This window comes from Pan paniscus, chromosome 10 (genome assembly GCF_029289425.2).
Source record: "Pan paniscus chromosome 10, NHGRI_mPanPan1-v2.0_pri, whole genome shotgun sequence".
NCBI lineage: Eukaryota > Metazoa > Chordata > Mammalia > Primates > Hominidae > Pan > Pan paniscus.
Genome location: NC_073259.2, coordinates 124,773,082 through 124,799,693, shown reverse-complemented (window position 1 = coordinate 124,799,693; position 26,612 = coordinate 124,773,082). Strand labels below are relative to the sequence as shown.

The following is a 26,612-nucleotide window of genomic DNA, read 5'->3' as shown; positions in this document are numbered from 1 at the left end:
CCTTGTCGCTGCGGAGCGGAGGCGGGGCGTAGGGCGGGGTCACGTGGGGCTGCGCGCAAGGCTGCCGGGAGCAGACTGGGCCGCGGGCCGCGGGGCCGGCGCCCGCCTGGAGGGATGAGGCTGCCGGGCGCGTAGGGGCCATGCCGCCCGGGACCCGGGCCTGCCGCGTTCCGCGCCCCGGCCGCCGCGCCCCACGTCCGCGCCGGGATGGTGAACCTGGCGGCCATGGTGTGGCGCCGGCTTCTGCGGAAGAGGTGGGTGCTCGCCCTGGTCTTCGGGCTGTCGCTCGTCTACTTCCTCAGCAGCACCTTCAAGCAGGTCAGTGGCCGCCCTTCCCCTCCTCCCCTTCCCTTCTTCCTTCCTTCCTCCCCCTTACTTTACTTTCTCCTTCCTTCCTTCGTTACCTTCCTCCTTTTTTCCTTCCTCCCTGTCTTCCTACCCCTTCCCTTCCTTTCTTTCTCCCCTTCCCTTCCTTCCTCCTTCCTTCCCCTCTTCCTGCCTCCCCTCCTTCCTTACCTTCCTCCTTCCTTCCCCTCTTCCTGCCTCCCTTCCTTCCTTACCTTCCTCCTCTTTCCTTCCTCCCCCTTTCCTTCCTTCCCCTTCCCTTTCTTCTTTCCTCCCCTTTCTCCGTTCCTCCCTCCTTCCTTCCTCCCCTTCTCCTTCCATCCTCCTTCCTTTTGTCCCTCTTTCTCCCTTCCTCCTCTTTCCTCACTTCGTTCTTCCTCCTTCCTTCCCTTCCTCCTCTTTTTCCTTCCTCCTCGCGTTTGTCCGACCTCCCGACTTCTGCAGCGGCGCCGCCGGGGCGTCCGAGGGTGGGGAGAGGTGCGCATTCCTGTCCCGGTCTCAGCACGGGTGAGGGACCTGCCCACCGCCTTGGTCCCTGCAGCGGGAAGGGGTTGCTAGGCCAGGGCAGAGCTGGGACTAGAACCCCGAGTTGAGGACCCTTCAGCGGTGGGGACTGCTTTTATGAACACCTCCCTGCTTTTCACCTGCCCGGTCCAGAGCTAAGAGAGGGCGTGCACTTGCTGGCTTCATCTTCGCAGCAGGCCTGGGAGAAGTGGGGTTCCCAGTATTACAGTGGGGGAAACCAAGACATAGGTGGCGAGGGTCGGCCAGCCCTCGCATGGGTGCCCTTCGTTTAATTTGGGGGCTCTGTGTCCTCCTGGGTGACTCAAAAGGACCCACAGTTCCTTTTATGCTTTTTGTGCATAACTTGATTGGTAGAATTCCACCCCTCCAACACACTGCACCCTTTCATTTTTCTTCCATGTGAGAATTTCTGGGAGAAACAGCAAGGAGCACGGGTGGGGAAATCTTACCCAAAGCATTAGTAAGTTTGTCTAGAAGTCCAGGTTGAGTGCTTAGTTGTGTAGAAAGGGTGGTTACACCCCAGGGTGCACCCAGGATAATGGGTTATGCTGTTGTCCTGACATGGTTATAAAAAGCTCTCCTTTTTACTCTCAAAGCTCAAGTGTGTAAATAAAATATATAAATGAATAGAACATTGATAAAACTATGTGGTCACCCTACGTTTAGTGGATTGGCAGGGGAGCTGTGAAAAGGGAAGAATAGGGAATTGTACGTGACCTGCCACCTTAGGCAAACAGAGAGGCTGAGTGTTGTAAGTCCCTTTTATTGGCCGGGATGTCTGGGCAATCATGTGACTACCAGACTTCTGTGACTTGTGTTTTCTGCCACCTCAGACACCTCCTCACAGTCGCGTGTTGTCCCTTCTCTGTCTTGTGACCCCTGAGTGGTGGGGTGCGCCAGGACTCCGTCCTCTGCCTTCCTCTATCTGACTCAGGTGATCTCTGGGCCATTGTTTAAATACTCAGGTGATCTCTGGAGGTATGCTGTTGATGCCAGTAGTTGATAACAACAGCCTAGATCTGTCCAGAAATCCCCAAATTCTTATATCCAATTGCCTAGTTGATTTCTTTTTTTTTTCAATTTTTTTTTATTGTGGTAAAATACGACATAAAATTTCCCATCTTTTTTTTTTTTTTTTTTTTTTTTTTTAAAGACTGAGTTTTGCTCTTGTTGCCCAGGCTGGAGTGCAGTGGGGCGACCTCAACTCACCACAGCCTCCACCTCCCGGGTTCAAATGATTCTCCTGCCTCAGCCTTCTTGAGTAGCTGGGATTACAGGCATGCGCCACCACGCCCAGCTAATTTTGTATTTTTGGTAGAAACGGGGTTTCTCCATGTTGGTCATGGCTGGTCTTGAACTCCCGACCTCAGGTGATCCACCCACCTCAGCCTCCCAAAGTGCTGGGATTACAGGTGTGAGCCACCACGCCTGGCCAGAATTTCCCATCTTAACCTTTTTTAACATGGAGTCTCACTCTGTTACCCAGGCTGGAGTGTAGTGGCATGATCTCGGCTGACTGCAACCTCTACCTCTCGGGCTCAAGCAGTTCTCCCTGCCTTAGCCTCCTGAGTAGCTGGGATTACAGGCATGCGCCACCACACCAGACTAATTTTTGTATTTTTAATAGAGACAGGGTTTCGCCATGTTGGCCAGGCTGGTCTCGAACTCCTGACCTCAAGTGATCCACCTGCCTCGGCCTCCCAAAGTGCTGGGATTACAGGCGTCAGCCACCACGCCCGGCCCCATCTTAACCATTTTTAAACTGTGCAGTTCAGTGGTATTAAATACATCCTTAACGCTGTGCGACCATCACCACCATCCATCCCCATAACGCTTGTAGAAACTGAAACTTAATATTCATTTAACAATAACTCTTCATTTCTCCCTTTCCCCAGCCCCCGGCAACCACCCTCCTACTTTCTAGTTGACGTTGAATGTGTTCGTGTTTGGACCAACAGAACTCTTGATTCCCTGCCAGCACTTGTTCCTCCCCGAGTCTTCCCAGTCTCGCTCAGTGGCATTACTGTTCACCAGGTATTAAAGCCACTTCATTCTTTTTTTCTCCTCTCACTCCCTATATCCACAATATTGGCTCTGCCTCCAGAGTGTATCCTGAATCTGCTCATTTCTTCAGAGTGTCACTGCTGTCACTCTAGGCCAAGCCAGTGGCATCTCTCGTCTGGACCACTGCAGTAGCCCAGCTGCAAGTCTCTGCTTCCATTCTTGTCTTCTTCTCTTCCCAGCAGTAGGGGTGATAATCTTTAAAAAGATGGGATCATCATGTCATTTCCCCCGGTAAAATTCTCAGATAAAACTCTGGATTGTCTTCCAGGATCTCTGCATGGTTGAATCTTTTTTGTCATTTCAGGTCAGACTGTTACTGCTTCAGACCATACCTGGTGACACGGTGTAAATTACTTCAATTCCTTGCTCATAAACCTGCTTTATTTTCTTTGTGGTAGGCATCACAAACTGAACATTTCTTGTTCATTTACTTGCTTATCTGTCTTGCCTCACTTTCTCTTTTAGACTATAATATTCTTGAGAACAGAGACCTTGTCTGTCTTGTTCATAGACTCTCCAGCCCCTAGGATACTGCCAGCCACTTCATGGGAATCCAAATATTGATTGAACAAACAAGTGAGTCTTTTTAACTGGGATGAATGTTTCTTTTCAGTCTGGCATACTTCTGCTAACCTTTCACCTCTTGGCTCAGGTGCTGTCCACTCTGTCACCTTCCCTACAACCACCTTTTCACTACCCTGATACATCATCTTCATTTTAAGATTATAGTCATGCGTCGCTCAAGATTCTGAAAAATGCATCTTTAGGTGATTTTGCTACACCCCTGGGCTATGTGGCATAGCCTATTCCTCCTAGGCTCTAAGCCTGTACAGCATGTGACTGTACTGAATACTGTAGGTGATTGCAACACAATGGAAGGTATTTGTGGATCTAAATAGATCTAAACATAGAAAAGGTACAGTAAAAATACTGTATAAAAGATATAAAATGGGCTGGGTGCGATGGCTCACGCCTGTAATCCTAGCAGTTTGGGAGTCTGAGGCAGGCAGATCACTTGACGTCAGGAGTTCGAGACCAGCCTGGCCAACATGGCAAAACCCCATCTCTACTAAAAATATAAAAATTAGCCAGGTGTGGTGGCACACGCCTGTAATCCCAGCTATGCAGGAGGCTGAGGCAGGAGAGTTGCTTGAACCTGGGAGGTGGAGGTTGCAGTGAGCCGAGATCACGCCACTGCACTCCAGCCTGGGCAACAGAGTGAGACTGTGTTTCAAAAAATATAAGAGTAAAAATGGTACACCCATAAAGAACACTTACCGTGAGTGGAGCTTGCAGGACTGGAAGTTGTTGTGGATGAGTCAGTGAGTGAGTGGTGAGTGAACTCGTGAAGGCCTAGCACATTACTGTGTACTACTGTCAGCTGTCCACACAGGGCCACACTACATTGATTTGAAGATTTTTCTTTAATAATAAGTTAACATTGGCTTACTGTAATGTTTTTACTTTATAAACTAATTTTTTTTAACTTTTTGGCTGTGTTTAACACTTAGCTGAAAACACAAACACATTGTAAAGCTGTACAAAAATATTTTTCTTATTTATATCCTTATTCTATATGCTTTTTTTCCTGTTTTTCTATTTTGTTTTATTACTTTTTAAACTTCTTTGTTAAAAAGTAAGATGAGGCCGGGCGCAGTGGCTCACGCCTGTAATTCCCAGCACTTTGGGAGGGCCGAGGTGGGCAGATCATGAGGTCAGGAGATTGAGATCATCCTGGCTAACACGGTGAAACCCTGTCTCTACTGAAAATACAAAAAATTAACCAGGCTTGGTGGCACGCGCCTGTAGTCCCAGCTACTCAGGAGGCTGAGGCAGGAGAATCGCTTGAACCCAGGAGGCGGAGGTTGCAGTGAGCTGAGATCGCACCAGTGCACTCCAGCGTGGGCGACAGAGACTCCGTCTCAGAAAAGAAAAAAACTAAGACGAGCACACACGTTAGCCTAGGCCTTCACAGGGTCAGGATCACCAGTATCCCTGTCTCCCCCTCCACATCCTGCCTTCTTCTGTGTCCTTCAGTAACACTTAAAACGCTTTTTTCAGATAACCTTACAGATTTATTCCCCATCTTTATTACTGTGCTGTATATTTCCCTGACTAGTGGTTGAAGATGAACATCTTACTGGTTTTGGTAATTTGACTGTTCTGCATCTGAAGTGGCCTTATCATGTCCTTTGACCATTTTACTATTGGATGTCTCTGTCACTTTGTAGGAATTCCTTGTGCTTAGGGCTACTGTTTCTTTGTGATGGCTCAGGCTGGGACTCTGATTCAGGGCCACCTGATTTTAAAGCCCACATTCTCAATTTGTAACCATCATGATAGAGATGAAATGGGTAACATACAACCTTGGTTTTGCTTGCATGGTTTTTATTGTTTTCTTGTTTTGTTTTGTTTTGTTTTGTTTTGTTTGTTTTTTGAGATGGGGTCTCACTCTGTCACCCAGGCTGGAGTGCAGTGATGCAATCTCAGGTCACCGCAACCGCCTCCTCCCAGGTTCAAGTGATTCTCCTGCTTCAGCCTCCTGAGTAGCTGGGATTACAGGCGTGCACCACCATGCCTGGCTAATTTTGTATTATCAGTAGAGACGGGGTTTCGCCATGTTGGCCAGGCTGGTCTCGAACTCCTGACCTCAGATGATCTGCCCGCCTCGGCCTCCCAAAGTGCGGGGATTACAGGTGTGAGCCAGTGCGTCCAGCCTTTTGTATTTTTAGTAGAGATGGGGTTTTACTAGGTTGCTCAGGCTGGTATTGAACCCCTGAGCTTAAGCAATCCACCCGCCTCGGCCTCCCAAAGTGCTGGGATTACAGGTGTGAGCCACTGTGCCTGGCCGGTATTTTTAAAAAGGGATTAAAAATGTATGAGATTTTATATAAATCCTTTCTTCTGGCTTCTCTTGAAACACCAGGATACTTGTCAGCACTGGGTCTATGTCTGCTCCAGCAGCAGTTGGGGAACTAACTGAGCCAAGCTGCAGTCCTTTAGATCTTGGGATCTGCCCTCCACTGGACCACTCAGTGACTCATTATGTCCTTGCCTGATCTCCTGGGGTAGTAGTTAGCAGGGTTGTTCACAAGGAGTTGGTCATCCTCCTCTGGGTGCATGGTGGGATTGGCTCCCACCCTTTTGGAAGGAGGGTGGCTGTGTGGCCTGCATTGGCTTATACAATGTGAACTGTCACTTGCAGGCAGAAGCCGTGGTGACCGTGGAGGCCATGTGCTGAGAGGGGGCCTCATTCAGCCTGAGGGATAGGATGAGCAGAACCCCTCGGCTTACCCATGTTAGACTTGTAGCATGAGCAAGAAACAATCTTCTGTGAAGCCACTGAGGCTTAGGGTTTTTTTTTAACTTGGTTGTGTTTATTTGTTTGTTTTTGGTACAGGGTCTTGCTCTGTCATCCAGGCTGGGGTAAAGTGGCACCGTCATAGCTCTTTGCAGCCTCGAATTCCTAGGCTCAAGGGATCCTTCCACTTCAGCCTCTCAAGTAGTTGGGACTACAGGCGTGGGCAACCACACCCAGCTAATTAATTAATTTATTTTTTTGGTAGATATGGGCCCTCATTATTTTTTCCAGGCTGGTGTCCAACTCCTGGGTTTAAGCAATGGCCTGGCTCAGCCTCCCAGAGTGCTGGAATCATAGGCATGAGCTACTGCACCCAGCCTTTAGTTTTTTATAATAACCTAACCCACTGGGTTCCAAAATGTGGTCTGTGGACCCCAGAGGGCCCCTGAGACTCTGTCAGGGGATCTGCAAGGCCAGAATTCTTTTCAGAATAACGACAAAATGTTATTTGCTTTTTTCACCTTGTTGACACTTCCACTGATGGTGCAGAAGTCATGGGGGGTCAAGCCAGTACCTTAGCAAGGGTCAAAGCAGCGGCAGCAGACTGTGCTACTAGTTGTCGGATTCTTCACGGCCATACTTGTAGTTTTTTTAAAAAGTACTAATTTCACTTAAGAATAAAGCAGTCAAAATTATTACTTTGCTGAATTTTGATCCCCAAGTACATATCTTTCCTGTAGAATGAAATGGGAAATATGCCTAACAGTACGTTCTGCCTACAGAAATATGATGGGTGTCTTGAGGAAGAGCTTTGGCAATTGAGCTGCAAGCTTAAGTAGCCACTTTTTTTCATGGAACACTATTTTTTCTTGAAAGAACAATGATACACTAGTTATTCAGATTTGGGTATTTGGTAGACATTTTCTTGAAAACGAAGTGAGCTTGTTACTTTACAGAAAACATCTGACATTATTTGCCAATGATAATATTTAAGCTTTCAAGTGAAAATTAGAATTTTGGAAAATGCGTATCTGCTACGCTTAGCTTGTAACTTTCTAACACCTAAAGATTAAATCCCTGGTGATATTAACAAATGTGATTTTTTTAGTATTGTATAATGAAAATGTGTCAATTAGAAGATCTGCGTAAGATCTGTTCAATGTGCAAGACAGACTCATGGATTTGAACAGTTTATGAAAAATTCATTGATATGGTTTCAGATGCCACATTTTGCTGAAGGAACTGGGTTTTTTGGTAAGTTTTATTGAGATATAATTCACATATCATACAGTTCACCCATTTAAAGTATGTAACGCTTGTTTGTAGTATATTCACAGGCTGGGCATGATGGCTCAGCCTGTAATCCCAGCACTTTGGGAGGCTGAGATGGGTGGATCACCTGAGGTCAGGAGTTTCAGACCAGTCTGGCCAACATGGTGAAACCCTGTTTCTACTAAAAATACAAAAATTAGCTGGGTGTGGTGGCAGGTGCCTGTAATCCCAGCTACTCGGGAGGCTGAGTCAGGAGAATCACTTGAACCTGAGGTGGAAGTTGCATTGAGCCAGGATCCACCACTGTACTTCAGCCTGGGTGACAGAGCAAGACTGTCTCAAAAAAAAAATTAAAAAGTAAAAATAAGGCTGGGCGTGGTGGCTCACGCCTGTAATCCCAGCACTTTGGGAGGCCGAGGCAGGTGGATCATGAGATCAGGAGATCGAGACCATCCTGGCTAACACAGTGAAACCCTGTCTCTACTAAAAATACAAAAAATTAGCCGGGCATGGTGGTGGGTGCCTGTAGTCCCAGCTACTCGGGAGGCTGAGGCAGGAGAATGGCATGAACCTTGGAGGCGGAGCTTGCTGTGAGCCGAGATTTGCGCCACTGCACTCCAGCCTGGGCGACAGAGCGAGACTCCGTCTCAAAAAATAAATAAATAAATAAATAAAATAAAAACAAAAATAAAAAAGTAGTATATTCACAAACCAGTAGTTTTAAAACATTTTCATCATCATCTTCCCCCTGCCCCTCAGTCCTAAGCAATCAGTAATCTACTTTGTTTCTATAGTTTTGCCTATTTTAGATATTTCATATAATTGGCATTCTATAATATGTGGTCTTTTTTGATTGGCGTTTGCATTTAGCATAATGTTTTCAAAGTTCATCCATGTCCTAGCATGTATTAGCACTTCATTTTTATGTCCGAATAATATTCCATCGCGTGCATCTGTCACATTTTGTTTATTCATTCTTTGTTGAGAGACATTTGGGTTGTTTCCACCTTTTAGTTATTATGAATAACGCTGTTGCAGACATTCATTTACAAGTTTTCATGTGGACATGTTTTAATTTTTTTAATTTCTCTTGGTATATTCCTAGGAGTGGCATTACTGGGTCAGATGGTAAATCTGTGTTAAACTTTTTGAGGAACTGCACAACTGTTTTCCAAACTGGCTGCACTGTGTGCAGTGAACTTTTAGGAACCTGCAGTTGTCAAATTCTGGTGTAGTATTTAGTGTCAAGTATGCTTTAGTATTATCCATAATTTTCTGCAAAAGTTGTTAAAGTAGTCCTCCCTTTTCCAACTACACATTTGTGTGGAATAGATTTTCTTGGTGTATTCCAACCCAGACAATATATTGTGACAGATATTGAATATAGAGGTCGCTTTGGAGATTCAGCTGTCTTCCATCGAGGGAGACATTAAAAAGGTTTGCAGAAATATAAAAACATTGCCCCTCTCCTTACTATTTTTTTAAGTGTTTTTTTCACAAAAAACTCATGTACCAAATTCATTGTTGTTATTTTTAAATGAATAAAAACGATCTAAAATAAACATTTTAAGGATTTATGTTTTAATTTTCAATATGGTAAGCATCAATAGCCATAACTCACATAAACCCACATATTGAGGTCCTCAGTAATTTTTAAGATTAGAAAGGGTTCCAGGACCAAAGGCTTTTGAGCCCCGCTGTCCTGGGTGCTCTGGCAGAGGCGCTCCTGCATGCGTCTGACTTGGCCGCCCCTGCTCAGCTGGCCTCAGTTTGGGTGGTCTTCCACTCCCTAGCTGTGGGCCTTGAGGGAGTTGGGGTTCTTCCTCTGTAAAATGGAGATGGTGAGATGGAGTGTACGGGTCCAGGGCGTGTACCGTTGATGGAGAAGACGCTATGAACACTGTGAAGCTCCCTGTGCCCCTTAGCTCCGCTGCGGTGAGACTGGAAACTCATGGCGCAGATGCGGCAGCTTTTGCCTGGAGAATAGTTGATTATCCTCTCTGCTGCTTTGAATTCCTCTTTTCTTTGGTTTTCATGTTAATTAATGCTATGGGGGATAACTTAAATTGTAGAGATGGGAGGCAGAAGAAATCAGTGATGATGGTGGGGATGCCATTGAGGGGAGGGTTGGGAATGGTGAATGGTACCAGGTTTCTTGGGTGCATTTATTTAACAAATAACACCAACTGTGTGCCAGGCACTGTTCTGCTGGATGGCAGAGACAGAGTGGGCAAAGCAGATGACGTCTCTCCCCTCCAAGAGCCTATATTCCACTAGCGGGTAAGGAGGAGAGATAGTAAATAAGCAAAATGATTTCAGATAATGATGTATGTTATGAAGAAAACAAAACAGGATGACATGATCTAGTGGCAGGGCGGGCCTAACTATGCGAGGCATTTGACCTGAGATTAAACAAGTTCCCATCTTGGGAGTCAGAAGGGTCCTTAGAGTTCCTCTCGTGTAACCAGATGTTCTCGTACGTGTTCAAGTGGTGCAGCTCCTGAAAGTCTCAGGGCTGTTTGCATAACTCCTTGAAAATCTACGAACATGTTCAGCCTTAAAGGAGCTAAGTGTGTAAACTGGTGCCAAGTTAGATACTGTCTAGAGTGAAGTATATATCATATAATATGAGACTTGCTAATTTGGTGGGGATTTTTTTGTTTTGCACTGATTATTAAGAGAGAGATATATATATATATTGCAGAATGTTTGTCTTGTATTGCACAGGGTAGAGGAGAGGAACAGTTACCCATAATCTCACTAACCAGAGGCATCCACTGTTCATATTTGGGCATATTTTCTTCCTGCCATTTTTCATCCTTCTTGTTTGTATAGTTGAGGCATACTGTTTCTTCATTTAACATATAAGCATTTCCCTATCTTTAAAAGCTCTTTGGAAATAGGATTTTTATAACTAAAAATTTCCATTATCAGGCTGCATTTAGCCATTTCCCAAATACTAGACATTTGGAGTACCCTCTGGCCTTTCTCCCCCTCCCCTCTTTTTTTGAGGTTCATAACAGTGCCTTATGTTTCCGTGCTTTACTGCTTACATGGGACATTTATCTCACTTGACCTGTGATAACTCCTGAAAAGTACACAGCACAGTTATGAATACAGCCCTTCTGAAGTCAGACACAAAGCAACGCATTAGTAATCACAGTGTGTTTCTGTAGCTCTTTACAATTAGGAAGAAAGCCCTCATGTACTTTTGGCTCCTGCTCTTCTCTTTGTGCCTAGTGCACCCCATGTGGACATGTGTCACAGCATCTGCAGTGCCTGATCGCACTGATATATGGAGGTACCCCTTTCTCAACAGCTCTGAGGCTCTTCGAATACAGAACCAGACTGCCATTCATCTCTGCATCCTTAGCATTCTGTAAGAACTAGATATCTTTGAATGAATTTCGAATGAAAAAATATAAATATGAAGAAAAGCTTAAAATTGAGACAACCTAATAGGGTAGGTGAAACAGTTCAGGAAAGGTAGAAAGCTCCCTATCCTGTGAAGGAATGTCCTCAGCACCCTTTGCAAGACTGGGCCTTCAAAAAAGCAAACATTGCTAAGTTATTTCTGCCACATGCTTTCACTGTCCTTTTGGCAAGGTCTTGAATATTCGTGTTTGGAAACGCGTTGAAGTGCTGGGAGAATTGCTTTCCTGTTTACCAGGAATGTCATGATGTGGCAGGGGTCCTTCTGGGATGCACTTGACCGTGAACTCTTGTTTTCTTTCAGAAGAACGACAGGATAGCGTGGGAGTAATGTTAAGAGCACTTTTAACCTTGTCGTAAAATCCAGTTTACTGTACTTTGACCAAGCTCTTAATAGTCTTTATGGCTATTAATTTATCTAGGGTAGCATTTGCAGCTCAGTTTAGTTTGCACATAGCTTGATGATGCAGTTAACTGATAGGGTCCCAGCAGAGCAGAAGCATATGAATTTACAGGTAGTTAAGCAGCATGCACCTAAGTGATTTGTCCCTTACTCCCAAGGCTCCTGCACCTAGCTCCTCTTCTTGCAATAACTGAGGAATACAGATGTTGTTTTTGTATAACCGCCCCCCTCCCGGTCCTGCTAGTACCAGTTCTTTCTTTGCAAAGAAACAAAAGGGAGGGGGCAGAATAGAAATTAAAGCCACCTTGAAAGACGGTAAATTAAAGAACAAAATCCGCTACTGGTGGGGTTGTGGTCAAATTGTAAACACTGTTATTTAAATGCTGGTACTATTACAGATGGTAGATGTAATGTGGGACATTTTTTGGCACTACATAGCATTTTACTACAAGTTATTCAAGAGAATTGTTTTAAAAGCTCCACATTTTATTGCAGTATTATCTATGATAACAAAAACCTGGGCCTAATATTGATCTATAGAGGATGTGTTTACTAAACGATGGCACATCAACATGATGGATTATTAGATGGCCTTGAAAATGTGATTATCAAGATAATGTAGGGACTTGGAAATGTTTTACTATCCAATTAGTGTCAAGAAGAGCTGAATGCAAAACATCCTAATTTGTGTAAATGTTGAGGTCAAAAGCTAGAAGTTAATATGCAAAAAGAAATAGAATTTATTTAAGTTGATGGGATTATGGACAATTTTTGCCTTTAATGTTGGTAATCGTGTTTTTCAAACAATTTTTTGAATAATTATAGATTTACAGAAAAGTTCTTTTTTTTTTTTGAGAAGGAGTCTCACTTTGTCGCCCAGGCTGGAGTGCAGTGGCGCAATCTTGGCTCACTGCAAGCTCCGCCTCCCGGGTTCATGCCATTCTCCTGCCTCAGCCTCCTGAGTAGCTGGGACTACAGGCGCCCGCCACCACGCCCAGCTAATTTTTTTGTATTTTTAGTAGAGACGGGGTTTCACTGTGTTAGCCAGGATGGTCTCGATCTTCTGACCTCGTGATCCGCCCGCCTCGGCCTCCCAAAGTGTTGGGATTACAGGCGTGAGCCACGGCGCCCGGCCAGAAAAGTACTAAGTATAATAGAAAGTTCTACAGAATCTTTACTTAATTTCCTTCTGTTATTAATAATCCTGTTTTTAATGTTATCACTTTATTTTAAATTAAAAATATTCCCAAGATGATTAAAGATAATTTTAATAACCACATACGTCCCTCCCATGTTAGTAGTCTGTAGTATAGTAGTTCCCCCTTATCTGTTCTGAGACCCTCAGTGGATGCCTGAAACTGCGGCTAGTACCAAACCCTATCCATACTGTTTTTCCACCTGGTAACTGAGTGACTACTAAGTGACTAACATGGATATGCTGGATAAAGGAATGATGCACAGCCCGGGCGGGACGGAATGGGATGGCGTGAGGTTGCAGCATGCTACTTAGAACAGTGCTCAATTTAAAACTTAGGAACTGTTTACTTCTGCAGTTTTTTATTTAATATTTTTGGACCACAGTTAACTGCGAGTAACTGTTAAACTTCAGAAAGTAAAACCATGGGTAAGAGAGACTACTGTATATCTTTCCATACCATTATCTTAGCTCTTACAAACCTATATGTGCATATTATCATAATTATTATCATAATATGTGTGATAGGCACATTATTCTGCAACTTGCTTTTTCCCTTGATAATACACTATAGTCATGCAGTGGTCTGCAACCCTGTCTATGTATTAAAATCATCTAGGTACTTTAAAAATACTGATTCCCAGGTCTCCACAGATTTTCCTGCCCATAGCTGGGCTTAGGAATCAGAATTTGTTTTTATGCTCCCTACATTAATCTAATGTGCAAAAGTCAGTTTGTAGAGCTGCTACTCTAGTTAAATAGCTATCAGTCGTATCTCAGTTTGGTTGTAACAGTATTGTTATACCAGTGTTCATTCAGTCATTTCTCTGTTACTGGGGTTTCAGGGGTTTTGTTTGTTTGTTTTTGAGATGGAGTTTTGCTCTTGTCACCCAGGCTGGAGTGCAGTGGTGTGATCTCGGCTCACTGCAACCTTTACCTTCTGGGTTCATGCAATTCTACCACCACGCCCGGCTAATTTTTGTATTTTTAGTAGAGATGGGGTTTCACCATGTTGGCCAGGCTGACCTTGAACTCCTGACCTTAGGTGATCCACCAGCCTCGGCCTCCCCAAAGTGCTGGGATTACCGGCATGAGCCACCACGCCCGGCAGGTTTCAGGTTTTTTATACCATCGAAACGATCATGTAGTAAACATCCCTGTATTTCCCTATACATTGGTGTTTTCCATAGGACAGACCTGAGTTTCCTGGGCCAAAGTGTATGTAGACATATATTTTTAAAATACGAATAGATCTTCCTAGATTACTTTCCTAGATAAATTTTAGTAACGATAAAGATCTTTACCATTTTTTAAGTATATAAGCTTCTTCATCAAATTTTCAAGATTAGTCCCTTTTGCTTAAAAAGCGACACATGACAGGTTATTTTTAAAGGTAGAAGCCACAGAACTCTGTTAGAACAGTGAATGTTTCAGGTCCATCATTGTTTTATTATCCAGTAGTCCACTGAAGCGTTCAGAAGAGGCCGTCTCAAGCTCGGCTTGTTTTCTAGCACTTAGGCAGCTTCCTCTTTAGTTTTTTTTAACAGTATAGAAAAGATTATAACAGTATAGAAAACAGTATAGAAAAGGCAGTTTTGTAAGCTGGCTCCTATCAGACATAGCTTCAAGACCAGAAGAGATGATCTTCAACTCTTGACTCCAGGGCAACTCTTCCAATTGCTTGTCCGGGTAGAGGGGTGGCCGGCCTGGGTGTGTTCCGTAGCGGGTTACATACTCAGTGGTCCTTCACAGAAGAAATTCACAAGTTGACATGCTTCATTTTGCTCCTAAAATCAATGTCCTAATTCACGTTTTCCCAAACGTCTTCCACCAAAGTACCTGTAACTGCAAATGAAAGGGATTTTGTGCTCTAGATGTCTGAGATGAGAGTCACGAAAGTTTCTTCCGCTCTTTAAAAAGTGTATTCACATTTTAAGTTCCGTTCCACAATGTTTTTGTTTTAATATGAAAAATATTTTAAATTACTTGCCATCAGAAAGAAAAAGTCCAAAACTTTTCCTCTCCAATTTTTTCATAAAATTAACACTTTTATACACATTTATGATGTGCATGCCATCCAGGAGCCACGCATGTAAGTATGCCAGTTTTCAAGCATAGCACTAGCTTATTACTTTTTCCTACAGGTTTATTTTATGACTTTGGCTCAGGCTTTGCTTGTACCAGGAGAGTGCAGATTCTGGTAGTGTAAGCCTTTTATAGTATTTCTGTCCTCTTACTGTAGTTTCTGTGAAAAACTGGTGAAATTGTAAGAAAGGATACTGGATACTTAACCTTCTCACTTATGGTTTCTTTGCAGGAGGAGAGGGCAGTGAGAGATAGGAATCTCCTCCAGGTTCATGACCATAATCAGCCCATCCCGTGGAAAGTGCAGTTTAACTTGGGCAATAGCAGTCGTCCGAGCAATCAGTGCCGCAACTCCATTCAAGGGAAGCACCTCATCACGGATGAACTCGGTGAGGCTGGCTTCCCTTCCTCTCCAGGCGGTCAGGAGCGTAGGCTGGTTGGGCCATTCATAGGGTTTTTGTTTGAATAGGGATTCCTCTGCAACACATTTTCTCTCCTCGCTCATCTCCAACATTCCCCAGGTTTTTGTCTTCTATACCCTACTCATCATTCAAGGTTCCCTTCAACATCAGAGAAGCTTGTTTTGATAACTCTAACTCTTAAAAGTTCTTTCTGCCTACAACTTACAACATGAGCACTATGTCACGCATCAGTCCCCAGGCCCCTTCTGACAATCTCTCCCCAGCCTCACTATTTCCCCATCTTGCCAATCTTTTTTTCTCATCTCGAGGGTGAACTCTATAGGATAAGAGCTCAGTTTTCCTTCTTGGTAACCTGAGTAAAATTCACATTGTGTTGACACTCAAGAAATGTACTTGTTGACTGACCAGAATGCATTCCCAACTCAGCAGTGATGCCAGTGACAAGCTATATTTTTCAGATCACATTGAAAAAGCAAATCATATTGAAAATAATGTGGGTTTTGTTTTTTAATAAGCAGAGTGAAGTTTAGCAAAAGGAAGTTACTTCCATAAGATGACATAGTCAGTAGGCAGACATTGACTTGGAGTTCAGGGCTTCTTACAGGATGTGTGACATTCAGTGAGAAAACATGAAATCTTACACTCTCACTTTAATGTTTTAGTGCTGGGTTGTGAGCACAGTTTGTCATCTTTTATCATAGCTAGTGAAAGAATATTCTTTTGATTAATTTGGGTGAGACAGAGACTCTTGGACTCTTTGAGTAAAAAATTCCAGGAGTGAAGGAATCAATCAATTAATAAAAATCCAAGAGCTATAGGTTTTATTTTTCTCCATGAATATGGGTGAAGTAAGTAGTTTAGTAAAGAAAGCATGTAAGAACTTATGCTTCTTAGCAAGCAGATGCCGCTGTGAATATTGCCGGGGTAACACATTATTAAATAAGATCATTTGCATTTACAAACTTTTCAAAGGCTGGAAGTTAATTTTCAAGGCAATAGCAACACAGTATGAGGTTGTGATCTTACAGGACTCCTTGTTGGAGATAACGTTTGAGTTAGCAGATGTCTGATACAAGATGAGAGTTCTTGATGAGCTTGCTTTCACCAAGCTAGAAAGAGCTGCATTTCAAGGCTGAATAGTGTAAGTTGGCAGTGGGGAAAAAAAAGGGTGCCTGAGATGCTGACACTTACAAGATGAAAAGTAAAAGGCAGAAAGAGAATTTCAACTGGCAGAGTTTAGGTCACATTATATACAGTTGCTATGTGTTTATTATTTTGAGCAGAATTTCGAGGAAAATGCTAACTAACTTAATTACATTTTGTGTTTGTTTCTAGTCCCTGAAAAGAAAATGAGTAGAAATAGGAAGAATCCCAAGAAACATTTACTATAGCATTAGAATCATCTTCTCTTAATTTAGATGACAGAATAACATAAACAACAACTACCACAAAAGGCACCGATTCCCAAGTATCTGGAACCCAGTTCTCTATAGACCTCATTTGCCCAAGTCTTAAGTGAGGGCCCTTTTAGTTTCTTCGTTACTGTTGTTCTACTGGTGCCTCCTGCTTTTGAACAGACTTTGTTTTCTAAAGTAGTTTCTGAAAACAACCTTATACTTCAGCAAGTCTCCTTCTCTGAGGATGAAGAAGCTGGGGTGTTTGGAATGCAGTGATGTGGGGAGCAGCTGCTCTGCACCTGTGGGCCTGAACGTGCACCTGGGAGCTCATGTGTGCACCTGGGACTTTCCTCGGGGCCAGTGGTGGCCCTTGTGGACCTATCCTTACATTTTTCTATCCCATTCCCAGAAGGATGTAGAGAAATGTCTGTTTAGCAGCTCTGAACAATACATTAGCTTTTGTAAGAAGATTTTTTCTCTAAAGTTGGCCATGAATGGGCTGGGTTGGAAGGGGCATGTGTATATAGATGATGAGATTTATAAGAAGTTGAGGGGGGGATTAAGAGGTTTTTTTCTTTCTTGAGTATTAGAGAACTGCATTCCCAAAGGCCAGAGGGTGATTGAGTCCGTGGCACGTACACGTACAAATCAGTTTATAAGGGTTAGATGTGAATATTTCTATTTTTGTAATCTCCAAATTAGTCAGTATGCAGTGAGCATCTGAAAGATATTTGTAAAGAGTGGTTTGTTTGTTAAATCTAGAAGGAACTCACTTTTGTGAATCAGTGCCTCGGTTTTTTTCTGTTTTAAACTTTTTGTTCAAAAAAGAATGACATTTTTCTTCAAGCGCAGATGAGACGTTGGCTTGCATAGGTTAGAATAGGAGAACATAGCTGTAGCTTGACCTGGTGATGAAATCAAACATGTGCCAGCCGACTAAACAGTAGGTGTAGGTAGGTTCCGACGTGTAGCCTGGCGATAACAGGGGAGTGCCTGCTTCCTGGAAACGACTGCCTGGGGAAAGTAAGCCCCACTCACATTATGTCCAGTTTCCAGCTCTCTGGTGCTTAGGATGATGCCCCAGACTCCAGCTTCTGTCTGTGTACTTTCACTGCTGCTTCATGGTCATCCCTGGTAGGGAGGTGGCAAGGCTGCTGGTTTTATGCTAAGGTTGGTCTCTGACTTTCAGGCTACGTTTGCGAGAGGAAGGATTTGCTGGTAAATGGCTGCTGTAACGTCAACGTCCCTAGCACGAAGCAGTACTGCTGTGATGGCTGCTGGCCCAACGGCTGCTGCAGCGCCTATGAATACTGTGTCTCCTGCTGCCTGCAGCCCAACAAGGTATGGGGAGTTGATCCTGGTTCTGCGGCTCCTTTTTTCTTTCGGCCTCTGTTTTATGATGAGCATTAGGCTCTTCATGTGAGATTCCTCTGAAAATAAAACTTAGAAAGGAGCTTTGTAGGTGTCAGAAATTGCTGCACAATAGCTTTTATCTAAGGAAAGGAGGTGGTTCCCAGTTGCTTGAATGGTTCTTTTGCAGAATGGATCATTGTATTGCTAATCACATATCTAACGAATAAGATACCCAGGGTGTTTTGGCATGCACGTGTGTGCACGCGTGTGTCCTTTCCCCTCCCTCCTTTTCTCCTCCTCTTCCCCCCTTCCCTGTATCAGCATTCTCTTAGTTTAGGAGAGATAGCCAAGGTCACCTTGTGCTGGCTTAGGTAATTTATTACAGGCACTAACTTTTGTTTCCATAGCAACTTCTCCTGGAGCGCTTCCTCAACCGGGCAGCCGTGGCATTCCAGAACCTCTTCATGGCAGTCGAAGATCACTTTGAGTTGTGCCTGGCCAAATGCAGGACCTCATCTCAGGTCAGAAGCTGTGATGTCTCTAGCTGTGGGATGGCAGCTGACGGGTTAGAAGGAAACTAGAAAATACACACTGTCGATCCTTTTGGTGGGGTGGTAAGGGAGAAGAGACTCGAAGCCGTGTCACGCTTTGTTTGGTGTGATGATAGTATTTAAAATGTCAACGTGAGATTTATACAAGTTAGGGGAGGTGAAGCATTTATATTAAATCAAGGTCTAATCAACTGGCATCTCTTCTATGTGGTTGGTACATTTGTTCCTTAAGTGGAAGCTTAAAATTATTTTAAGTCTGGTGGAGTCCTAATAGTCAGCTTCTAAGAGAAGGCCCTCCTCCCTGTCTTTGAAATTTGACTAAGGCTCTCCAGTAACCACTTGTTTAGAGTAAGTAGCAATTTGTTCTGGGATGGAGTTGCTGTTTATTTTAGGATTCAAGGGGATGAGGCAGGTGAATGTTGAAAAATACACGAATAAATCTGTAGGCTGTCGGGCTCTCAATACATATTAGCGTGCTGTCATTAAATGCTTCGCTCTTTTGGCATTAAATATTATTGCACCTGCTGCTGAAAGCGTCTGAAAGTCTTTTGCCTTTTCATCACTGTCTCCTCGGCTCTCAGCTATTGTGGTTGGGCAGTTGTCATAGCTCTCTTTGTAAAATCACCAGACGTGTTTATTATACAAGCACACTTCTTCTGGCTCCTATTCATGGTGTCTCTAAGATTTTACTGGCTTCGTCTGAGATAACGGACTCATTTGTCATTCTCCAAAGCTCTTGTACGCTTTGCCAGATTTCTGTAGTCCACCTTTTGATTTTATGCCCCTTCTCATGTCTCTGGTTTGTTCTGCGAGCATTCAGTATCATTGGGTAAATGTTTCAGGGATTATAATGAGCATTTGAAAACATTAAGAAATTCCTGATGGTCTTGTTTTGCTTGAAGAGTTTTCCACTTGAATGAGCTTTAAAGGAAATGAGGAGGAAGGCTGAACACATGACTCATTTTGATTCAGATTCTCTCTCATTCTGAGAAACGCTAGAAAAGGCGAAGTATTTTCTTTCCTTCACTGATAAAACCCAGGAATTATTTCCAGTCTTCAGTGAAGCTACTATATACTTTAGGACTTGGTCTTTTTTTACCATAAAAAGATTTCCCAATTGCCATTTGATTTGTTTTGATAAAAGTATCCCAAGAAAGAGAAGATTTGGCTATATGTCTGTTAAATTGGATGAATATTTACAAGTTTGTTGCTTAGCATTGGTCTTGGACTAATTAATGAATTCTAGACTAGCCAAAAACCCAAGTTGCTTGTATGAAAACAAATTGCTGAAAAATTAGCCATCAGGAATGATTGTCTGCTTTAAATCACACTTCCAATTTGCTTAGCCAAATGAGGCTTGCATGGTATTGTAGGATTTGGCTCATGCCCCAAATTTTTAGGTACATAAACTTTATGAAAGCAATTTAAAGTGCATCTCCTTAGTGTCTCTGCAGGGTTCCTTACGGGAACTGAGTGAAGCTCAGGATCAGGTGCAAAACACCCATTGGATCTTAGACTGTTTCAAGTAATTTGAGGAAAAGTAGTTGTCTTGAGTCACCAGGTCACAGCAAAGTTATTTAAAAACTCACTGGTGTACATAAAAAGAAACAGTCCCACAGTGATGTTATGTCCGTATTCATGCTCTTCATTGGCATTCTGGGTTGAGCATTCTTCTTTGTTCCAGAAAGTGCCCTGGAGCCTTTAGTGACATTTGGAGATGGACTCGGCCAGCCCCCTGCAGGGATAGTCTGACAGTCCCGATCCACTCTCACTCTTCCGAGAGGGAGGTGTGTGAAGCTGTGCTCGCTCTCACTGCGCTCTTATTTTCCTTTTGCCAACAGAGCGTGCAGCATGAGAACACCTACCGGGACCCCGTAGCAAAGTATTGCTATGGAGAAAGCCCGCCCGAGCTCTTCCCCGCTTGACGGGTGCAGCGGACTTGCTCCAGCCTGGGTGAGGAGGCCCCGCCGAAGAACTCACCTCCTGGGTCCCAGCTTCAGCCATCGGGCCAGGCTGCAGGAAGAAGACAAAGGCAGCGTGAGGAAACCTTGGCTTTGACCACTTCTCGTGTTGTCATCTTTGGCTTCGCTCACCACCCGGGCTTACCAGATGGAACTCTTCTGCAAAGCAGCTTGGCCCCTCCAGCCAGTCCCATTCGGGAAAGATGAAACCGGAGGCCGGGCTCACGGTGGTGGTGGAGTTCTTGGATGACTCAGCCCTGGGACCTGCACAGGGACCTGTGACTTGTGTTCATCGGGGGCCGGTGTCACTTCCAGTTTTGATCCAGGCCCTTTCACTGTAAAATTATTTATTGGATTCCTTTGGAGTAATGGGAACATTCTAATGTTTTATGTAGGAAAATGCCTTGCCATTCTAGTTGAATATGTTCAAGGAAATTATTTTTGTTGTTGTTCTGTGTTCTCGAGTTTCAGGAGTTAAATCATTCTTCCACCCAGATAAAACATTTTCTCTTTTAGGACGTGAATATTCTCTCTAGGCAGTTATTTTTGTTTGTATTTCGACAGTATCAAGCATAGGCCCTGAACGTGACCTGTTAGCCATATCCTGACGTGTAAAATTATCTAAAAACTCAGACACTCTTCCATTCTAATCTAACTGCACGATTTCTAACAGTGGGCACCGTGTGCCTGCCCTCAGGTTATTTTCCAGTGGCAGTCGAATGTGCTCATATACCCTATGGAGAGCACTGTTTTAGCAGAAATCTAATTTCTCTTCCTGGAGGAATTTGTTCTCATTTCTTTTGCCACTTAAAATTAACTGTGGGCTACTCAGCCAGGGTACAGTGGGAGCGTCAGGAAGGTCAGAGGCAACCTCCTCCCCTGTTCTATCAATAGAAACCCAATGTTGAGGCAGTTCCTAAACAGACGCGCCTCGTAGCTTGCTGTATGTGTTTATTCTTTATTGCTTTCAGCTTTGGGGCTGTAACAGGTACAAATATTTGGTTTCCCTATGATTTATAGAGAAGAAGAAGAAACCCAGCTTTCTATCAGAGCACTGCAAGAGAAGAGTCTTACACCTGCCCTCAGTGGGAGATGAGAATGGTCATTATGACTTAGAGAATGCTACACGTGTAGGTTGCTGGTGTGTCCTGAATCCACAGGCATAAAGCACTCCCCATTTTTCCTGCTGTAACGCAGATTCTCCGGCTCAAGGTCTAGAATATTTGATCCTAAGATCAAGACATCATGCCCTTCGAATAGTACTGCTCTTCGTTTTCAGGAGTCACATGAACACACAACTCTCCTATATTCCTCATGAACCTCAGGATTGAGCAAGGTCTTTGTAATTTTTTTGGTACACTTTATTGACCTGGGAGCAAGGTGCTAATTCTGTGGTCAGTATTCAACGTTTTTTTCAGTGGAGCTTTTTCTTTGGGCCATATTTGCCTTCCAATACATTCCTGCAATATGTAGTGGTGATTTCCCTTAACTTCCTCCTACTACCTCTTATACTCATCTCCCCAAATTATTTGCCTCCCTTAAATAAGTTTTCCTAGAGGGTAAGCTGGTCAGGCAATTTGAAAAATATTAGATCCCAAGAAATCTATTCCATTTGCATTGGACTTCTCGGATTCCACGTGTTTGCAGCAGGACTACATCGAACTCTGATGTGCCGGATTGTGGCATGTCTGCATGTCTCATCCATCTATTGTTTTTGGTAACTCAGTTTGGAATTTCAGTGTCTATCTTCCCTGGGTTGACATTGGAATCAGCCTCTCCTTTGAGCTTATTTTAACTCTTGAGCAACATAACATAGATTTAATGTGAACAGTTTATACCAAAGGGCAGCCTGTGCCTGTTTACGGATCCTCTCTGCCTTTGTACTTGAAGAGCGCATTTTACATTTCCAGTCCTTTCACAGACAGGAGCTCCAACCTTACGATGGAGAATTAAGCTTGCTTGTATTTCCACTTTGTGGATGAGGAACTATGAGAGGTGGAGTGACTTCCTGGGTCCCCGCTGAGACTTAGTGACAGATCCCAGACAAGAACTTCATCTCTGACTCCAGGTCTAGTCCTCTTCCTGCTGTCTCTTGCCAGCTCCAGCCCTCACACCGTGGGCGTCTCCCCTGAGAGCAGATATATTTCAATTGTCCAGGCCAAAAGAGGGGCGAGGCGGCATAAACACCCAAATTAGGTGGAGGATCCGAAGGTCATTTTCATTTGGCTGTGGAATATGTTTTTTGTATTTCAATCAGCTAGGGGTGTGTTCATTGTTTTTGGAAATTCACAGTGCTTGAGCCTCCATAATGAAGCCAGGCTGCAGAGCACCTGGCACGTGCTCCAGGCTCCCAGCTCCCAACCTAGGACCTCTCCCTGCCCTCCACTCTGGTTGGTTTGTGGTTCCCTCGACAGAGGGTTTCTAGAATCAGGGACCTTGTCTAAGTTTGTTTGCCCAGAGCCCAATGAAGTGTGTGATACACCTTGGGAGTTTAGGAGATCACAAAAGGGATGAAAACACCTTTAGAAAACATTTCATTGGTGGGGCGTGGTGGCTTATGCCTGTAATCCCAGCACTTTGGGAGGCTGAGGCAGGTGGATCACCTGAAGGCAGGAGTTCAGACCAGCCTGACCAATATGGTGAAACCCCATCTATACTAAAAATACAAAAATTAGCCGGGTGTGGGGGCGTGTGCCTGTTTTTGTGAGACTCTGTCTCAAAAAAAAGAAAAAAATGTTATTAATAAGTGAGTGTTTTCGGCTCAAGGGAATTGAGTCATATGTCGCATCTCCCCCAGTTCTGCATCTTATTTGCTGCGCTTGCTGGAGTTGTAAAGATTGGTCCTAACAGGGAAAGAAACACACAAGAGACTGTGAAAAGGGCTCTGAGACAAGCAAGGACAAAAGAGGGAGGGAAATATCTTCCACAGGGCCTGGGATCTGGCAATGCTAGAGCCTTTTTTTTTTTTTTGCGATGGAGTCTTGCTCTGTTGCTCAGGCTGGAGTGCAATGGCGTGATCTCAGCTCACTGCAACCTCCCCCTCCTGGGTTCAAGCAATTCTCCTGCCTCAGCCTCCTGAGTAGCTGGGATCACAGGCGTACACCACCACACCCAGCTAAGTTTTTGTACTTTTAGTAGAGACGGGGTTTCACCATATTGGCCAGGCTGGTCACGGACTCCTGACCTCAGATGATCTGCCCGCCTCAGCCTCCGAAAGTGCTGGGATTACAGGCGTGAGCCACTGCGCCCGGCGTGGAGCTGCTATTGATGGGTGAGCTCCACAGCTTTTGCAGAAGCAGAGGATATGACTTGAGAGCAGTGCTGTCACCTCTCAGCATGTCCCCAAGCCCAACTGGGGCCTCCTGGAGATGCCTCAGTTGGCGTTGGCCCCAAGGGAATCGTGGGGAACAGTTGCACAATTTGCAAGTTTCTGAGTGCAGCTTTTCCCATCCTTGGGATCAGCAGATAAGTTGTAAACACAGGGAGGTACTGCTTATTGGATATACTTTTCATAGGTAGGACAGAATTCTTTTGGGACTCTAGAGTTGGGAACTACCACTTACTAGCGGCGTGGCTGAGGCAGTCTTCCTCCTCTGTGGCTCAGGCCCTTCATCTGTGAAATGGGGTCACAGCATCTGCCTCTCAGGGTCACTGTGAGGTGTCGACATGAGCAAGGCCTGAGGTTTGGCAAGAAGTCAATGTCTGCAACTCAGCGGGGAGCAATGGCAGGGGCAGTCAGGGGTCGGCTTGGATAGGGGTGGGTGGGCTCCTGAGGTTGGAAGGGTAGGAATTACAGAGCTCTTGTTACTATTGTTGTTACTGTTTTTAAAGATATGATATTTCAGATAATTCAGGAGCACGTAAGGATGAAACTTAGGATAACCTAAAATCACACAACCTAGAGATAAGCGCATTTTTGTCTTCGCCCATTTTCTAGGCAAAAATGAAAGCACTTTGTCCTCTTGAAAAACAATTCTCTAATGAATATCCTGTGTTACATAGAGGCCTGTGTAATGCATGTGTGTGGCCACATGGTGTCAATTTCATGAATATACAATAATATTATTAATTCCCTGCTGAGGACATTAACTGGTTTCCAAGGCTGCTTGTTGTTTTTGCTACTACAAATAATGCATTGATGATAAATACTTTTACATACATGGTTGTATGTTTATCTGAACTATTTTCACCAATATATTCACCTAGTGTGTATGGGAGTGTCCATTTTTGTCATACCCCTGGTAACCCTGTGATATTATTTTTAAACATTTTGCTAATGGATCTCTGTTCTTGTTTGAATGTATTTAATTTCCAGCAGAATGAGCCCCATTCCTTATTTTGATTGGCCATTTATCATGTACATATGGTGAAATGCCTATTCGTGACTTAGCCAATGTTGTTTCTTTTTCTTACTGATTACTACAGTACATTTTTAAATGAAAGCAGCCTTTGTCCCCTTCTCTTGTTTTTCAGCCCTGTGTTAGAAACAACTAAGCTCACATATTCACAAACCAACTTTTCCAGTTCATCTAGGGCAGTGGTGCTCAACCAGGGGCAATTTTGCCCCCCAGGGAACATTTGGCAATGTCTGGAGACATTTTTGTCACAGCTGGGGAGGAGGGCGGTACTGTGGGCACTCGTGGAGGGAGGCCAGGGATGGTGCCCAACAGCCCCCACGACACAGAATTACCTGGCTGGAAGTGGGAGCTGGGTGGAGGGAGGGAAGCCCTGCTCTGGGGTCATATCTCCCTGTTAGGTTGAACAGAGGAGCTCCTGGTAGCTGAGTGCTGACTTCATTATTTCCCTGCCCTTGCTTTCTACCCTGCTGAAGTGCTGCTGATTAAATTACCCTGAAATCCCCACAGGACACGTTACTTCCTCACAGGTCTCTACTAGCCCAGCGCTGCCTCAAGGAATGGCATTATTCCTTTGCCACTGTGTCCTCACCGCACTCTTGGACTCCGCCAAATGCAGACACCCTCCTGTCTGCAGAAGGATCTGGAGGGGTAGAACACCTCCCCTCTACGACGGATTGACTCCCCAGCACCTCACCAGCAGTTCTTTGAATGGAGTGGCTTTGGAGGTGGGAGTTGAGGAAGAAATGTGGGCCTGTCATTACAGGTTCTGTTTAGAAAACTAGTCATTCTACTAAAAAGGTATCACATAAGTAAGTAGGAGCAATAAAAACAAAGAAGATAGTGGGACTCCGAGAAGCTTTCCCCGCCTCTGGCCTGTTAGTCTATCGTTTGTTGGGCAAGGCTCTTCCAGCGTGTGACCTTTTGCGTGTTATCACAGCATGAGTGCAGTTTTGTGTACAGGCATCCCTATATTCAGCATGTATCTGCAACATGCCTTACCTGGTCTGTTGTCGTGGAGCAAGTGGTCGCCGTTGGTCTGCACCTGAGCTGGGAGCCGAGTGGTGACGTGCATATGGGCCGACTGCGTCTCCACAGAACCTACTCAGTGATCTTCCTGTGTACGACTCAGTTAGTCCCTGATGTTGGAGTTGAACCGTAGGACTGTCTGTAAAACGAAAGTGCAGACTTTAATATTGTAGTAAAGAGAATGACTTGCCAGTTACAACCAATGAGCAAAGCAGTTAATTATTCAAATATTTTACCAAGAGTCCAGGTTTATTTTTTCTCAGGACTACACATTCTGTGAGACCAGAGGGACCAAGACATATCACTACCAGAAATGTGTTTTTATCAGCACTGCCAGAGGTTTTCATAGGGTAGTTTACTCTTGGAATTTTTAAATTCATACTTTTTTTTATGCAACGTGGGGTAGGTAAGCTTCTGATCACTGTGCACCCAGATTATCCCAAAATCGAAAGTGGTGTTGGCAGCTGGGTGTGGTGGCTCACACCTGTAATCCCAGCACTTTGGGAGGCCAAGGTGAGAGGATTGCTTGAGCCCAGAATTCGAGACCAGCCTGAGCAACATAGGGAGACCCTGTCTCTACAAAAAATAAAAAAAAGGAGCCAAGCATGGTAGTGCACACCTGTAGTCCCAGCTACTCAGGAGGCTGAGGCGGGAGGATGGCTTGAGTCCAGGAGGTCAAGGCTGCAGTGAGCCGTCATTGCGCCAGTGTGCTCCAACCTGGGCCACAGAGTGAGACCCTGTCTGGGGAGGGGAAAAAAGTGTTGTCTAAATGAGAAATCACCATTATCAGTAATTTAAGGTTCCAGGCTATGTTGGTCACATCTCACTATTCTTTTTTTTTTTTTTTGAAACGGATTCTCGTTCCATCGCCCAGGCTGGAGTGCAGTGGCACGATCTGGGCTCGCTGCAAGCTCTGCCTCCC

General features: G+C 44.3%; 1 protein-coding gene across 3 annotated transcripts; it reads left to right on the top strand.

The window, feature by feature from the left end:
* Positions 1-37: 37 nt before the first annotated feature.
* SPRING1 (SREBF pathway regulator in golgi 1) lies at positions 38-24,751 on the top strand. 3 transcript variants are annotated; one of them, XM_034934597.3, is made up of 5 exons: positions 38-318; positions 14,855-15,011; positions 17,631-17,782; positions 18,202-18,315; positions 20,187-24,751. In XM_034934597.3, exons 1-5 carry the CDS (start codon positions 208-210, stop codon positions 20,268-20,270), a joined length of 618 nt encoding a protein of 205 aa, XP_034790488.1. In that variant the 5' UTR covers positions 38-207; the 3' UTR covers positions 20,271-24,751. The 3 variants fall into 3 exon arrangements, with proteins under 3 accessions (XP_034790488.1, XP_034790489.1, XP_034790490.1); XM_034934598.3 differs by lacking the exon at positions 14,855-15,011; XM_034934599.3 differs by lacking the exons at positions 14,855-15,011; positions 17,631-17,782; positions 18,202-18,315.
* The last annotated feature ends 1,861 nt before the right edge of the window (positions 24,752-26,612 follow it).

Bases quoted from the DNA above. Each gene is read 5' to 3' on its own strand.
- SPRING1 (XM_034934597.3), top strand. From the start codon at position 208: ATGGTGAACCTGGCGGCCATGGTGTGGCGCCGGCTTCTGCGGAAGAGG. The intron at 17,783-18,201 runs GTATGGGGAGTT...TTGTTTCCATAG, and splicing joins GCTGCCTGCAGCCCAACAAG to CAACTTCTCCTGGAGCGCTT. The intron at 18,316-20,186 runs GTCAGAAGCTGT...TTTTGCCAACAG, and splicing joins AATGCAGGACCTCATCTCAG to AGCGTGCAGCATGAGAACAC.